This window comes from Anopheles moucheti, chromosome 2 (assembly GCF_943734755.1).
Source record: "Anopheles moucheti chromosome 2, idAnoMoucSN_F20_07, whole genome shotgun sequence".
Classification (NCBI taxonomy): Eukaryota; Metazoa; Arthropoda; class Insecta; order Diptera; family Culicidae; genus Anopheles; species Anopheles moucheti.
In genome coordinates, this window is record NC_069140.1 from 8,633,611 (window position 1) to 8,648,740 (window position 15,130).

General features: G+C 45.3%; 1 protein-coding gene across 1 annotated transcript; it reads left to right on the plus strand.

Annotated features, from left to right (window-relative positions):
* The first annotated feature begins 3,869 nt into the window (after window positions 1-3,869).
* LOC128306352 (probable fatty acid-binding protein) lies at window positions 3,870-8,498 on the plus strand. Its single transcript, XM_053043871.1, has 2 exons — window positions 3,870-4,052; window positions 7,642-8,498. The coding sequence occupies exons 1-2, from the start codon at window positions 3,980-3,982 to the stop codon at window positions 7,962-7,964; spliced, it is 396 nt and encodes a 131-aa protein (XP_052899831.1). The 5' UTR covers window positions 3,870-3,979; the 3' UTR covers window positions 7,965-8,498.
* Window positions 8,499-15,130: the final 6,632 nt, after the last annotated feature.

Here is a 15,130-nt window from a genome sequence, read left to right on the forward strand (position 1 = left end):
CGGCTATTTCGTAGAGAGGTTCTAGAATAGGGTTTCCCAGCCTGCTTAAATATCGAAAACGGTGGAGTTCTGAATCGAGAGTTCGATGTTGCAAAGTTTGCAACCCTCCACATATGACCAGCGTTACTATGGCAATACAAACCCACGGCACGCCCTCTACGTGTGATGGTGTGCAGATGTCGGAAACGAAAACAGCGTTGTAAATTGGCGAAAAACGAAAAGTCAATCAACTGCACCCTTGAACTTGGGGAGGAGGACGTTCCATTGCGAAGAATTGGCCTGAGGAGATGGAAACCGGGCAACTGAGGGTGAAAGCAATTTCCGAAAGTTAACCACCACCACAAAGGGTCCCTTTATGAGCGATCAAGAATGCAAAAAAGACACACACACAAAATTCCGAACCGGTTTATTGGGACTGTCCATTATATAATGTACGCCGTCCAGTCAAACAACTCTGGTACAAAGGCAAAGGGAAAAGAGACATGGCGTAAACGACCAGCATAAGCGGTGGAAGCCATTCATGCGGTGTGAGACAGCGATGATACACTTCGTCCATCGCTATCATCTCGGTAGCATTGATAGCTGCCGTTATCAGTTGCTGTCCGTTACAAGCATTCACACAAATAGTCCCGAGCGATTAGATGAAGTTGCAGCAGCACCAGCAAAGGTCACCGGAACAGCTGAGAATATACAGCAGCGGGATGTCTAGTAACCTTGACTTGCACTTTCCACATCATCATCAGCATCATCATCATCGTTCACTGTTGCCAACACGGAAACAGGAAGGTCAATCCAAACAAATAGCACTCGCAATATGTTCTCATGGCGTATTCTCGCAAGATATCCAAAACATCTTCACTGACGTCATTCGGGTAAGTTTGGTGTTCGATGTCCCAACGTTACTCAGGAGGATTTCGTTTAGCAGGTGTCTCGATGTGTGGATTTGGATTTGAACAATAGAGTTCCCCCGACTTGGATCGGTTACCAAGCGTGCTCCAGCAGAACGGAGTTTGCACTCTTGCACAAATCACTCGTAGACGCGAGTGTGCGTGCGAGAGTAAATGCGTGCACTACTTTTAAACATTACGCAACGCGTGAACAACTTTTGACCGGCGTTACCCCGTGAAACACACGATTCACCACCCCAGTGGCACACTTTCACACACCACACCGTTTCGTGGGCCTTCGCGGATGACGTTACGGTCGTGGATTACCAAAAAACCAACAGATCGCCTACGAGTTTGGGAAGGGGGAAAAACTTTTGCGTCGTAGTCACACAACTTCCACAGCCTACTTCAAAGGGCCACAACTCCCTTTTGAGTTAGGTTGGAGTTACCGTTGTTACACTATTTCGGGCGGGGATGACACTACTAACCGGCTTACTAGATGATACGCACCGCTTCCACAAAGAAGCTGAGAGAAAGAAAGACAAACAGAGCGCGCAAAAAGATGTTCGCGGGAATGGCGTGTGCACAAAAGCGTGTGCGCGCGCGACCGATTCGAAGTTCGGCAAGCAACTAAACGACTGGTTGCGGCTGGACTTTTCGCTTTCGAGTCTATCGCGTTTGGGATTTGTCTGGGGTGTGGGACCGGGTCTGCCCGGTGGTACGTGCGTGGAAGCCATGAGTAAAGGGCTGTTGCCTCACACACGCTGCTTTACAAACGGTTCAGCGTCGGGGTCGTTTGGTGGTATTGGATGGTGGCGCAAACGGATTTGTGCGTGGAGTACACGTGCTTAGCGGCGTAGCGAAAGTGGAAAGGGACAGTGGGCATCGCTTTACCAACACTCTCTGCATCTTGGCTTCTGTTTATCTAAACAATTTGTGCGTTTTCGATTTATAGACCATTATTAACCATTAGCAGGTTGAGTTTAATGTTTATAAGCAGATGAGACATTTTTTTTAATTTTCCACTTTTCCACTCCAGGACATGGCGTCTTAAACATCCCGTAGGAACTAATCGATTATTTGGTCTGAATCACTCTTTGGAGTGTATGTATGAACGAAAACGAGCACAGCAAGACAACAATTCGATAATGCTTGTCTTCAACACTCGATCAGCCTCGTAACACCAGCCGGTACTGATAGCGGCACATTGGTTTTACCACTCGAAAGAGGTTCGATAGCACGCATTGAAATATGATAATGCTTCACATTATCTACCCAGGGTCTACAACATGAACCATCTTATAACAGGCTTTATTACTTTCAAACAAGTGGTAGAGAATAGGAAAGAAATTGAAGCGTTTGGTAATGTAAATGACAAACTTTTAATCGAATTAATAGAAATAATAATAGTGGAAACAGCTTACATTCAACATAAACTTATTGTAGTTTCAAAATATGCCATCGTTGCTGTTGGTTTGCGTCTCACTGTAACATGCGATTAGAACAAACACATACAATTCAGATGCTGCATCAAATTGCATCGAACATGCAGGACACACATGACACCGCACAAGACAGATTGGTTTTGTTTTTGGCCTGTCTGATTGCATCCTGACCCTGAACGAACCGAGGATTGTTGTCTCACAGTCCTACGCAGTTTCACACGACTGTTGCACGATCACCCTTCGAACATTGTCGTGTTTGTCTAGAGCGCTACCTTAGCTTTACCTATCAAACGCGCAACATTTGTAGGGTTCTAAATATGAAAACAAACCCGACCAAAACATTTCTTCGCTGCTTCTTCCTGCACTCTCGCGCTCTCTGCTTCCTTGTTCTTCCTTTCACTCATATTCACACCGACTGTCTGTTTTGCTATCGATTTTCTCTCGAGCCGCCTTATCTGTATGGTCACGTACATAAAACACACTCATCACACTTTACATAAAACTCTACTCACCACATTCGTTGCGAGCAATAATTGACGCGGGTTTTCTATTGTGGCGAATTAAAATGCAACTTTGTTGTAAGCGAGCCACACTCCTACGCACTTATTTTCGCGGCTTCAAGATGGATTGTCTAACAACCTCTATCGATAGCGGTTTCCATCATCACTGACGTCATCACACACGTTTCCCACCATGCACGCAACTGATACTGAACAATCGTAGCAAACGGCACCACCGTCTGCTCACCAATCCGGACGGCTTTTCTGCTTGTTGTTACTGGTAAATTTCGATTCTACACTTATGTAATTTCTCCGGCAACCGCCTTACGTTGGTGGACGTCTTCTTCTCCATAGTTGAACAACTTCACAATGAAATACTTTTGTGCCAGAAGATGCAGCGCAAATGCGTTCGACACTGGATGACTCAACATAGGTTGTTCCGCTCACACTGTGTTCCCATGGGAAGAACATGACAATACGCGAGAGTTTTTAGTACAACATAGGTCTAGCCGCTGCGTATTTTGACAGCTGAACCGTAGGAGGCATTTTAATGGAAAATTCAAATTTTTGTTGTTGAATTGTGAAAAATGATTATGTAGATTCTTGTACAAAATAATTTCAGAAGTTCTTTTTCTTGTTGATCTTGGATGTAGTTATGTTGGCTGTGTAATAGCGAAATCCCGCTGTTCTCACGAGGGCAAATTTCATATTTTAAATATGTACGCGCCTACGTCGTAGCGTAAAATCTCTCTCGTGTGAACACAATGTCAGAAGAGCAGGAAGGCACAAGACGCAGTGTAATGTACGAAAGGGATGTACGGATACCTTATCAATGGTAAAACAGGCAGAGCGAGAAGACATCACAAGCGGCGGAATATATGACAGGGATGGGAAAAATCTCAGAGAGAGGTCGACGCAGTTAGTGAGTTCTGTCTGTGTCAAACGCGGTGAAACTGGGAGTTGCAAGGGAAAAACTGCTCCCTGGGCGACACGTATTTAACGCTCTTTCTGGAATGAGAGAATCAGTCCGGTGCCAGACACAGTGAGAGACGGTCGTCGATTTTCCCGATACAGCGAACTCGCGTGCTTTTACCAAGCCACCCTGCATTTTACATCCGTGTAAAACCCGCATCACCTTACATCCACAATGGCCGTCTTTGAAGGAAAGAAGTACAAGATGGAGAAGTCGGAGGGATTCGATGACTACATGAAGGCTCTCGGTAAGTAGGCGGGTGTGTGCGGTGCGTTGTTTGTTGAAAAACGCCGGTCTGTTTGACTTTGTGATAACGTGATGAAGTTGCGAAATGCGTCCGTGGTTTGGAAGTTTTTTGTGTTCTAGTAGGACCAAATAATCGGTGAAACGCTGGCATAATGCACATCAGTGACTGATAGACGTGTATTTACCTGCGGCGTTCGCTAAACCGCGCGAGAACGGAAATGCGATCTGTGGGTCAGTGTAATCTAGAGCACATCGCGTGAGATGATCCGAATCTGCCAAATGTATCTCACTGTGTGCGATCTCACTCTAGCCCACACAACATGCGGAGAGTGTTTTCTCGGCCACACCGCATCGTACGATAAAATGTGCGTTTGCGCTGAAAAGAAAGAGGTGGGAAAGAAGAGGTGGGCTACACGTCAGCATTCTCGGGAACATGCAACTCCAAGAATGTGATACGAAGCCCGGCATCCTGCTGGTTTTTTGTCTGGAGCTTTGGCTTGTATTTTTAAACCACGGTCTGATAAAACGAGTTCTCCATCCAAATCCCGTGTTTGCAAATTGCACAGAGTTTGATGCGATGCGCTGTCTCCCTCGCTCAAACGCCCGGCATTTTAGCCGGCCGGCAATGCCATGCACTGATAGTGCTTCATTTCGGTGCGATTGTCACGGTTGGTGGCGGACAACGTGGAAACCAGCGAATATCTGCGTGTCGATTGGATGGAACAGGTCAATGGACTTTCCAGCGCTTGTACAAATGCACATTTGATTGCGTACTTCATGTTTGACACTTCTCATTCGCTTTCTCTCTCCCTCTCGTTGTTCACAGATTGATACAGAGATGAATGAGCGAGCGAGAAGAAAGAGGATGCGTAATGTTCTAGCTTTCTCTTCTCTCTCAGAGCCTACTTGCGTGCTTGCATACTTTTCCAAGTTGCCACAACCGGCCAGCGAAGGATCCGTTGACCATGTGGTGTGTAATGTTTAAATTATGCTGTTTGAAATAAATGTGCACACTCAGCACATTTGAGCCGTGCTTGAGGTGACTCACGCCCAGTGTCCACTTGGACTGGTCACACCTTTTCACTGGCGAACACGAGCCGATCGCGTCGTCAGGTTGTCTGCAGCCCGCAAACAGTCGATTAGATTAATCAACATTCATTTATCGCATGATGTGTCCACCAAAGGAAGCATCCAAGTAAGAGATCTCTTTTTCGCTGCAATGCACCGTTTAAAATGCCAGACAGACACATCCGGAGAGAACTTCTTCCTGATGGGTATCAGTGCTTGTGCAGGTCAGAGGGAAAAAAGTAATAATCCAACGGCGGCCCTATGTGGCCACCTCTTGAAAGTTCCTTCCAAAATGGTGCATAAAGAGAGCGCATCGTTCGGTCGGGGTCGGTGTGTGACTATTGTGAATCAATTAACTTCAATCCAATTGCCGGTCAGTCCGTTGCCATTGCCTTTACTCTTTCTGTTCCGTCCCATCGCTTTCGTCGAGTCAAACTCACACAACGACCGCCAACAGTAGTACTTAACGTTTTCTCATGCTACCCGAGGTGACACTTGTCAACTGGCCCGGAGTTCCCAACCCGTCCTCCAGAGCGTTTGTCCAGTCCTGTGCCTGGTCATCGACAGCGGAATCCGTGTTCAAACTTATGACCCGCAGACCGACGGCCCACCAACTTAAGAGGTTCAATTGGTTAAAGAAGAGGGCAGCATAATTGAATCAAGAATCCATTATATTATCCCATTTACACTGGTTTCGCGCTGCTGGGCTGCGGCAGACAACTGGCGTCGATGGCTGATATACCACAGAGTGTTGTTATCTGGTTGGTGGCTCCATCGACAGCTGATGAGCCCGATGACGACAGAAGCGTCGATGCGTAGATTAGGAAAAGTGTCCAAAGATAGCGAGCTGTTGGGAGGAGAATAACACATCAACCTCATTAGCATCGCCAAATTCTTCGTCCATATCCATACCCTTGACCATATCAGCTGATGAGTGTAGCACGATTAATCCGATCCTCACCGAATACGCGCATTCAATTACGTTTGACGTACGGGTGGACAGTAACGCTACATTTGCGCAAGACGCGTAATTATAATGATCGCACGTGCTTCCCTGTGGTCCATGCACAACCCAGGAGCGTTACCTCTAACCTGTTGCTAACGATTCTGTCAAGTCGATACGCAATGTTTATTGCATAATTTCGGTTCATTTAAGCGTCACTTGAAATTACCACCGGCACCACTAAACGGCTCATTGCTTCGAGGGTCGCGCGGTTGTTTGCCAGCGACTGTGAATCGAACTGGAATTAATGCCTTTAGTCGTCGTCGTCGGTTAGGAACCGCAATCGATAATACTTTGCTAGGGGAAGAGGAAAAAGAGAGAAATTTAAACCAAAGTCATCGCTGGGTTGGGGGAAAGAAGTTTGATGGATTTATTCGACTGTAACCAGATAAGCGATGATAAGACTCGCCCCGCCTGCACTCTAGTCGGGAACTCTGCACACAGAGAGCTTATGGACGATGTCTTTTTCTCCACGGTTCAGTTCGTTACACTGATTAAAGGACTAAATGTCGATAAGCCCCGACAGAGGGCCACACAGTGGCCAGTCATTAGGAACAGGAAGGACTCCCAAGAATGGACTGGTGATCGATGTTTGATACAAAGAAATGAAACAGAGGCAACCTGCTGCACCTTCACAAAGCCACCGGGTGCAGATTGCTGGGGACTAAGTTTGAGATTCGAGATTACGACGAGCGGTAGGAGGCAGCATTCACACCTTTGAACCTTCCTCGGGGAACGGGTCGCTTATCGGGGATCGTAGGTAGAGGCTTACCAGTTGAGCCCTCGTGCGGTCCGTTGAAGTAAACATAATCTTTCTGATTGTTCCCTGGACGATAGGGAGGCCCTGGCTTTTTGGGGAACGGTGGAGCGAACGGAGGAGTAACTTATTATCAGGCAGTGGTAAATGGAATACGGAATAGGAAGGAGATGCTGTTGTGTAATGATGATGCAAGGTGTCGTATTTTGCAGGAAAATGTTTACTCCATCTATACTTTGAGGGTGGAATGTTTTCGTACAATACAATTGACGAGTAACTGTCTATCAGAGTCCAACGATCGATGGTGTGTGCATACTAATCTTGAGACATCCATAAGAGACGTTCACTGAACGTGATATGCCTTTCAGTGCACCAAGTCCCATTGGTGTACCATAATCGCCTGGAGTAAACCTCCACACCTGAAGCACGACGACCCATATGCATCAGTTGAATTAATTTCCACACCAGGAAGTCCGCGATCCGGCCAACATTGGAATAAACGCTAGGTTTGCTAGGTCGATTGTCGACTTTGACGAGTGGACTTTGACTATCTGATGTGTGGTGGTGTATTCTGAGTGAGAAATGGAGCATGGAGCTCTTTCACTGGTTCATGCACCAACGATACTCGACTGCACTTGATAATGTTTTAACGATTCGGTGTCTGCATTCTGCTGTCGATTAATAAAGACACACTAATGCATTGACTTCATTCCTTGAAACTACACCCAATAGTAACCAAGTTCTTAATTTTCTTCCTGTCAGGTGTCGGCATGGTGCTCCGCAAGCTGGGCAACAGCATCTCACCCACGGTGGAACTGGTGAAGAACGGTGACGAGTACACGTTCAACACGCTGTCCACCTTCAAGAACACGACGATCAAGTTCAAGCTGGGCGAGGAGTTCGATGAGGAAACCGTCGATGGCCGCATGGTCAAGTCCGTCTGCACCCTGGATGGTAACAAGCTGATCCACGAGCAGAAGGGCGAGAAGCCGACCACGATCGTGCGCGAGTTCACCGCCACCGACCTGACCGCCACCATGACTGCCGGCAACGCCAAGTGCGTCCGTTACTACAAGGTTGTATAAGAGGACCACCGCCAGCAGGCTTCTTCCGGCCCCGGAGCTGCATTCGATCTGTGACCGAATGGAAGGGCGATCGGCCGGCGGGAAGATTCGACGAAGTAGGACACCCTCTGGTTTCATCTCATCCCAGCATCACATTTCCAGCATCATTCGCATTTATATTTTATCACAGTCGCGCAAGAGACAGACAAAGAGAGAGAGAGAAGAGTAGCAACGAACAAACTATACGATAACAAGAGCATCCTAACATTGGAGTAGATTAAGGACTCTGCAAGGGGCGTGAATGATTGTGTGTGTGTTGCGTGCATGATGTAATACTACGAGTCCGCCAAATGTCGGCTGTTGTGTGGTACGTGTGCGTGTGCACGTACTGCAAGCAATACGATACGATAAAGAATAATGCATTTCGCTCATTGCTGATTGTTTATGTACATATTTCGGAAGAAATACTATGATTTGATCATAATTCTCGATTGTTTTGTTTGCTAACAAATGCTCGTCAAGAATAAAACAAACCAAGCCTAACGGATTGATAACTTACAATTTTGGTTAATGTTAATGATTTGATGACTGTATCATTTACAGGTGAGTAAATATTATTAAATTGATGTAATGTGTAAATATTATTAAACGATGTATGTTTAAAACAAATATAATTACAAAATGTAATTTCAAACAATGATCGTTAAATTTCATTATCCCGAAAATCGAAAAAGTAACAGGAGCGCAGAACACGCGTAGAGGTAACATTTTATTACTTTTCAAACCAACTTGAGCATGTTTATCACCCTGGTCATTTTTGGCGAGTTTTCTGTCACAATCGACACGGTAAAAGCATCCTCCTGCGTTTGATGCACTTCTGGTATCAGGAGCTTGAAAAACTGGTCATTTTTGGCGAGTTTTCTGCCTCGAAAAACAGGGATAAAGCATCCTCCTGCGTTTGATGCTCTGCTGGTATCAGGAGCTTGAAAAACTGGTCAATTTTGGCGAGTTTTCTGCCTCGAAAAACACGGAAAAAGCATCCTCCTGCGTTGGATGCTCTCTTGGTTTCAGAGCTTGAAAAACTGGTCATTTTTGGCGAGTTTTCTGCCTCGAAAAACACGGAAAAAGCATCCTCCTGCGTTGGATGCTCTCCTGGTATGAGAGCTTGAAAAACTGGACAATTTTGGCGAGTTTTCTGCCTCCAAAAACACGGAAAAAGCATCCTCCTGCGTTGGATGCTCTCTTGGTTTCAGAGCTTGAAAAACTGGTCATTTTTGGCGAGTTTTCTGCCTCGAAAAACACGGAAAAAGCATCCTCCTGCGTTGGATGCTCTCCTGGTATCAGAGCTTGGTCATTTTGTGCGAATTTTCTGCCTCGAAAAACACGGAAAAGCATCCTCCTGCGTTGGATGTTCTCCTGGTATCAGGAGCTTGAAAACCTGGTCATTTTTGGCGAGTTTTCTGCCTCCAAAAACACGGAAAAAGCATCCTCCTGCGTTGGATGCTCTCTTGGTTTCAGAGCTTGAAAAACTGGTCATTTTTGGCGAGTTTTCTGCCTCCAAAAACACGGAAAAAGCATCCTCCTGCGTTGGATGCTCTCTTGGTTTCAGAGCTTGAAAAACTGGTCATTTTTGGCGAGTTTTCTGCCTCGAAAAACAGGGATAAAGCATCCTCCTGCGTTTGATGCTCTGCTGGTATCAGGAGCTTGAAAAACTGGTCATTTTTGGCGAGTTTTCTGCCTCCAAAAACACGGAAAAAGCATCCTCCTGCATTGGATGCTCTCCTGGTATCATAGCTTGAAAAACTGGTCATTTTTGGCGAGTTTTCTGCCTCGAAAAACACGGAAAAAGCATCCTCCTGCGTTTGATGCTCTGCTGGTATCAGGAGCTTGAAAAACTGGTCAATTTTGGCGAGTTTTCTGCCTCGAAAAACACGGAAAAAGCATCCTCCTGCGTTGGATTCTCTCATGGTATCAGAGCTTGGTCATTTTGTGCGAGTTTTCTGCTTCGAAAAACACTGAAAAGCATCCTCCTGCGTTGGATGTTCTTCTGGTATCAGGAGCTTGAACAACTGGTCATTTTTGGCGAGTTTTCTGCCTCGAAAAACACGGAAAAGCATCCTCCTGCGTTGGATTCTCTCCTGGTATCAGAGCTTGGTCATTTTGTGCGAATTTTCTGCCTCGAAAAACACGGAAAAGCATCCTCCTGCGTTGGATGTTCTCCTGGTATCAGGAGCTTGAAAACCTGGTCATTTTTGGCGAGTTTTCTGCCTCGAAAAACACGGAAAAAGCATCCTCCTGCGTTGGATTCTCTCCTGGTATCAGAGCTTGGTCATTTTGTGCGAGTTTTCTGCCTCGAAAAACACGGAAAAAGTATCCTCCTGCGTTGGATGCTCTCCTGGTATCAGGAGCTTGAAAAACTGGTCATTTTTGGCGAGTTTTCTGCCTCGAAAAACACGGAGAAAGCATCCTCCTGCGTTGGATTCTCTCCTGGTATCAGAGCTTGGTCATTTTGTGCGAGTTTTCTGCCTCGAAAAACACGGAAAAGCATCCTCCTGCGTTGGATGCTCTCCTGGTATCAGAGCTTGAAAAACTGGTCATTTTTGGCGAGTTTTCTGCCTCGAAAAACACGGAAAAAGCATCCTCCTGCGTTGGATTTTCTCCTGGTATCAGAGCTTGGTCATTTTGTGCGAGTTTTCTGCCTCGAAAAACACTGAAAAGCATCCTCCTGCGTTGGATGTTCTCCTGGTATCAGGAGCTTGAAAAACTGGTCATTTTTGGCGAGTTTTCTGCCTCGAAAAACACTGAAAAAGCATCCTCCTGCGTTGGATGCTCTCCTGGTATCAGAGCTTGAAAAACTGGTCATTTTTGGCGAGTTTTCTGCCTCGAAAAACACGGAAAAAGCATCCTCCTGCGTTGGATGCTCTTCTGGTATCAGGAGCTTGACAAACTGGTCATTTTTGGCGAGTTTTCTGCCTCGAAAAACACGGAAAAGTATCCTCCTGTGTTGGATGCTCTCCTGGTTTCAGAGCTTGACAAACTGGTCATTTTTGGCGAGTTTTCTGCCTCGAAAACCACGGAAAAAGCATCCTCCTGCGTTGGATGCTCTCCTGGTATGAGAGCTTGAAAAACTGGACAATTTTGGCGAGTTTTCTGCCTCCAAAAACACGGAAAAGCATCCTCCTGCGTTGGATGCTCTCTTGGTTTCAGAGCTTGAAAAACTGGTCATTTTTGGCGAGTTTTCTGCCTCGAAAAACACGGAAAAAGCATCCTCCTGCGTTGGATGCTCTCCTGGTATCAGAGCTTGAAAAACTGGTCAATTTTGGCGAGTTTTCTGCCTCGAAAAACACGGAAAAAGCATCCTCCTGCGTTGGATGCTCTTCTGGTATCAGGAGCTTGAAAAACTGGTAATTTTTGGCGAGTTTTCTGCCTCGAAAAACACGGAAAAAGCATCCTCCTGCGTTGGATGCTCTCCTGGTATCAGAGCTTGACAAACTGGACCTTTTTGGTCGCGTTTTCTGATTCGAAAAACACGGAAAAAGCATCTTCCTGCGTTGGATGCTTTCCTGCAGCGGTGGATCAAACGGTAGGCGGAGTAGGCGGTCGCCTAAGGTCTTGCCGTGTTGGGGGCTCCAAACAACTTGTGCCTATTGTGCGATTTTTGGAAATTTAGCAGCAGAATTAATTAATAGCACAAAATCTAATTAAAAAGGCAGAAAAGTGATCGAAAATATCCTAAGATTTTATATATTCTTGGTTAGATAGTTTTTTTTTTATTTGATTAGCTATATCGGCCCGGTTACACGGCTACGCAAGAGAAGTATGCAGTGTTTTCAAACTCCTTCTTCTTTATCGGCACGACATCTTTAGGATGTTTAAGCCTACCATTTCTAATTTTTTTACTTTATTTACCCGTAGGATAGTCAGTGCTGCGTACGGAGGTTTGGTGATCCAAATGAAATTTTTCCGTGGTCCTGTCTTGTGCAGACCGACTGCGGTACCAATACACCATCTGGCCGCCCCGTGAACCCTTATATGCCCTTTTACTTCAACCTATGCATGTATTCTATTTCTTGAACGGGATTTTTTCATCTGTTCGTAAATGATCCTACCGTTAGATGCTAGAATAGAAACCATGCTTATTTTCACTTGCGTAATATTCGCCAGCTGTTACGAACGCGAAAAGAATTCATGAAGGAACATGCTAGCACCCAAAAGGGGAATAAACATAACAATCAAGAAATTCACGAACTCGGTCGAAATACAAAGAATGCGAACAAAATTCATGAATGAGCATGCCAGCGCTCAAAAGGGGAACAAAACATAACAATTGAAAGATACGTGAGGTCATAAGTAAACAACGTCCGGAGACCCGTTCGAAAAGCGTATAAACAATAAGAGCCTCACCGTTGATATTTTAAACAAATACAATCGACTATACGACAATTATCGCAAATAAGCAGACGCAATACGACGGGCGTGTACACCCGACACCAATAAATATGCCAACATAAGAAGAATAATTCGATCCTTCAAATACAAGATATGCTAACGTAAGGAGAACGATTCTAACGTTCATCTCGCTTTCGCTTTCAAGTCTCAAGACAGATTGTTAGTATATAAGCAGGAGAAATTGTTAATAAACCATACTTGTACTTTAAACCTGGTGCTTTTCGAGTCGCTGGGTTGGCAATCGAATTGAACGGAGGTACACATTAGGAACTTATTCTGATTTATCAGAACAAATCCTAACTGTCTGACCCGAACGATTTGAGCGCCTTCACTTCTACGGTTTTCCGACTAGCAAAGTCCACCGTTAGAAACTAGCTCCGGAATTCCAGAGCCAAGCCTAAAGTTCGATTTGGCTACGACGGTCCGAAACTAGCGCGAGAGTTTCATGGTAGGCCAATCTTCGCGTGGTCTACCTACGGCGGCGGATCCAGCAGTCCGAACTTTATTCCCGCAGCAACACCAGCTATTGCAATTGCGATACTCGTGGTGTGGTATTGTTTTCTCTCCCCGATTGAACCGTGAAAATGTCCAGCCTACGTGTTTCGAAACAGTATTGTGGTGGAGTATTGTGTTTAGTATTTCGATTGTCACAATTTCTGCAAGATTGCAAGCCGGTAATGATATATTTTTTTTATTCAGGAACGGCCAGGCCGTATTGCTACCGGTAATGATGTTATAACCGACACAATCTGTCAGTGTACTACGAAATAGCTAGCATTGTCATAGAATAGGAATAAAATCATATTACAATCATTAGAACTCTCTTTTCCGTTTGATATTTCATACCTCATGGTTCTTGGAATACCATTTCTGTCTTTCTTGATTATTACTTAATCGAAGCTGGACTGTAGGTCCAGCTTATGTCCACCCATCCTAAACTGTCCAACTGCCATCATATCCCCGTGTAGAATACTGTTCAAACTACATTGTTGTAATCTCGATAACATTTGCATCGTTGTTAGATTGAAATTGTTCTAAAATTTCCAATTCTAAATCCATACGGTTTAAGATCATCGCCGTGCAATCGTTGATCTAAATTAAAAAAAGAATACGAAAAAAGATACTTGAAGAAATCAAGTATGCATTGATATAAAAACGATGTATACAGTGAAGAACCTATCATAGTTGTCATGTATGGCATCCGCGAGATATGAGTCGTTGACAATGAGCGACAATTAGAAACGGACTCTAGGAGGCCGTGCTTTTCACTTTGGTATTACGCGTATCGAAGTAACCTTCAGTATTGTAAGTTGCATGAAATAAAGTAGTTGGCATAAGAGAAAACACAACAATAGTAGTCTTGCTAAAACATTGTCGTGCGTGCTGAAAGCGGTCTCGTTTTTTTGCATTGAAAACTCAGTTTGTTTGAGAAAAATTAGTGAGTGCTTTGTGGTGTTGCATCCCTATAATTGGCTACTGACTATCAAATTGCGCCTGAGGAGCACATAGTGTGTTTCATATTGATGTAAATGTGCAAGTGTAAATGTGACGAAATGATCGCAAGTGTCTTCACAATGAGCGAAGAGATCGGCCCAGAAATTCTTGGATTTCTTGACGCACGGACAACCGACCTAAAATTGGAGCATCAAACTTAATACGCGAAAATCAAGCGAACGATCGAAATTCACATTAATATGTGCAGGGCTACGAGAGTTGCCAAAATGCTGACAAATTTGTCCAATGACCAAATCAGCTGGTCAACTGTGAAAACCACTATGCCGTTGCCGCGCACACAATTGCCGCGCTCCAACTTTTCGTCGGTTGGTACGAAATTCCATTCTAAACCAGCTGTTTTCCGATTTTCGATACCAGGAAAGCATCCACGGAAGAGGTAGCACCTTGTACAGCAATTTTGGTCGAAAACCGCCGAAAGGTATGCAATATTTAAAAACTTACTTTCCCGTTGGTCGAGTAAAATTTTGCAGCAATTTTGCTCAAAAACCGCCGAAAGTTATGCAATGTTTAAACACTAACTTTCCCGTTGATCGTGAAAAATTTCTTCGGAAACTACCAGTTTTTGAATGTATAGTACTAGGAGAGCATCCACGGAAGAGGTAGCTCCTGGTACTGCGCCGTAAGGTATGCAATGTCTATACACTAACTTTGCAACCAATTTTCCGCCGTAAGGTATGCAATGTTTATACACCAACTTTGCAACCAAATTTCCGCCGAAAAGTATGCAATGTTTAAACACTAACTTTTCATACAAACCAGCTGTTTTCAAATTTCCGATACCAGGAGAGCATGTTGTTCAAGAGGTAACATCTTCCATCCCCCTCCCCCCCTTCCCCCTCTAAGATGACGGCCAAGATGGCGGACAAGATGGCGGACAAGATGGCGGCCAAGATGGTGGACACAAGATGGCGGCCAAGATGGCGGACAAGATGGCGGACAAGATGGCGGACAAGATGGCGGCCAAGATGGCGGACAAGATGGCGGACAATATGGCGGACAAGATGGTGGACCAAGATGGCGGACAAGATGGCGGACAAGATGGCGGACAAGATGGCGGACAAGATGGCGGCCAAGATGGCGGACAAGATGGCGGACAAGATGGCGGACAAGATGGCGGACAAGATGGCGGACCAAGATGGCGGACAAGATGGCGGACGAGATGGCGGACAAGATGGCGGACAAGATGGTGGACAAGATGGCGGACACAAGATGGCGGACAAGAT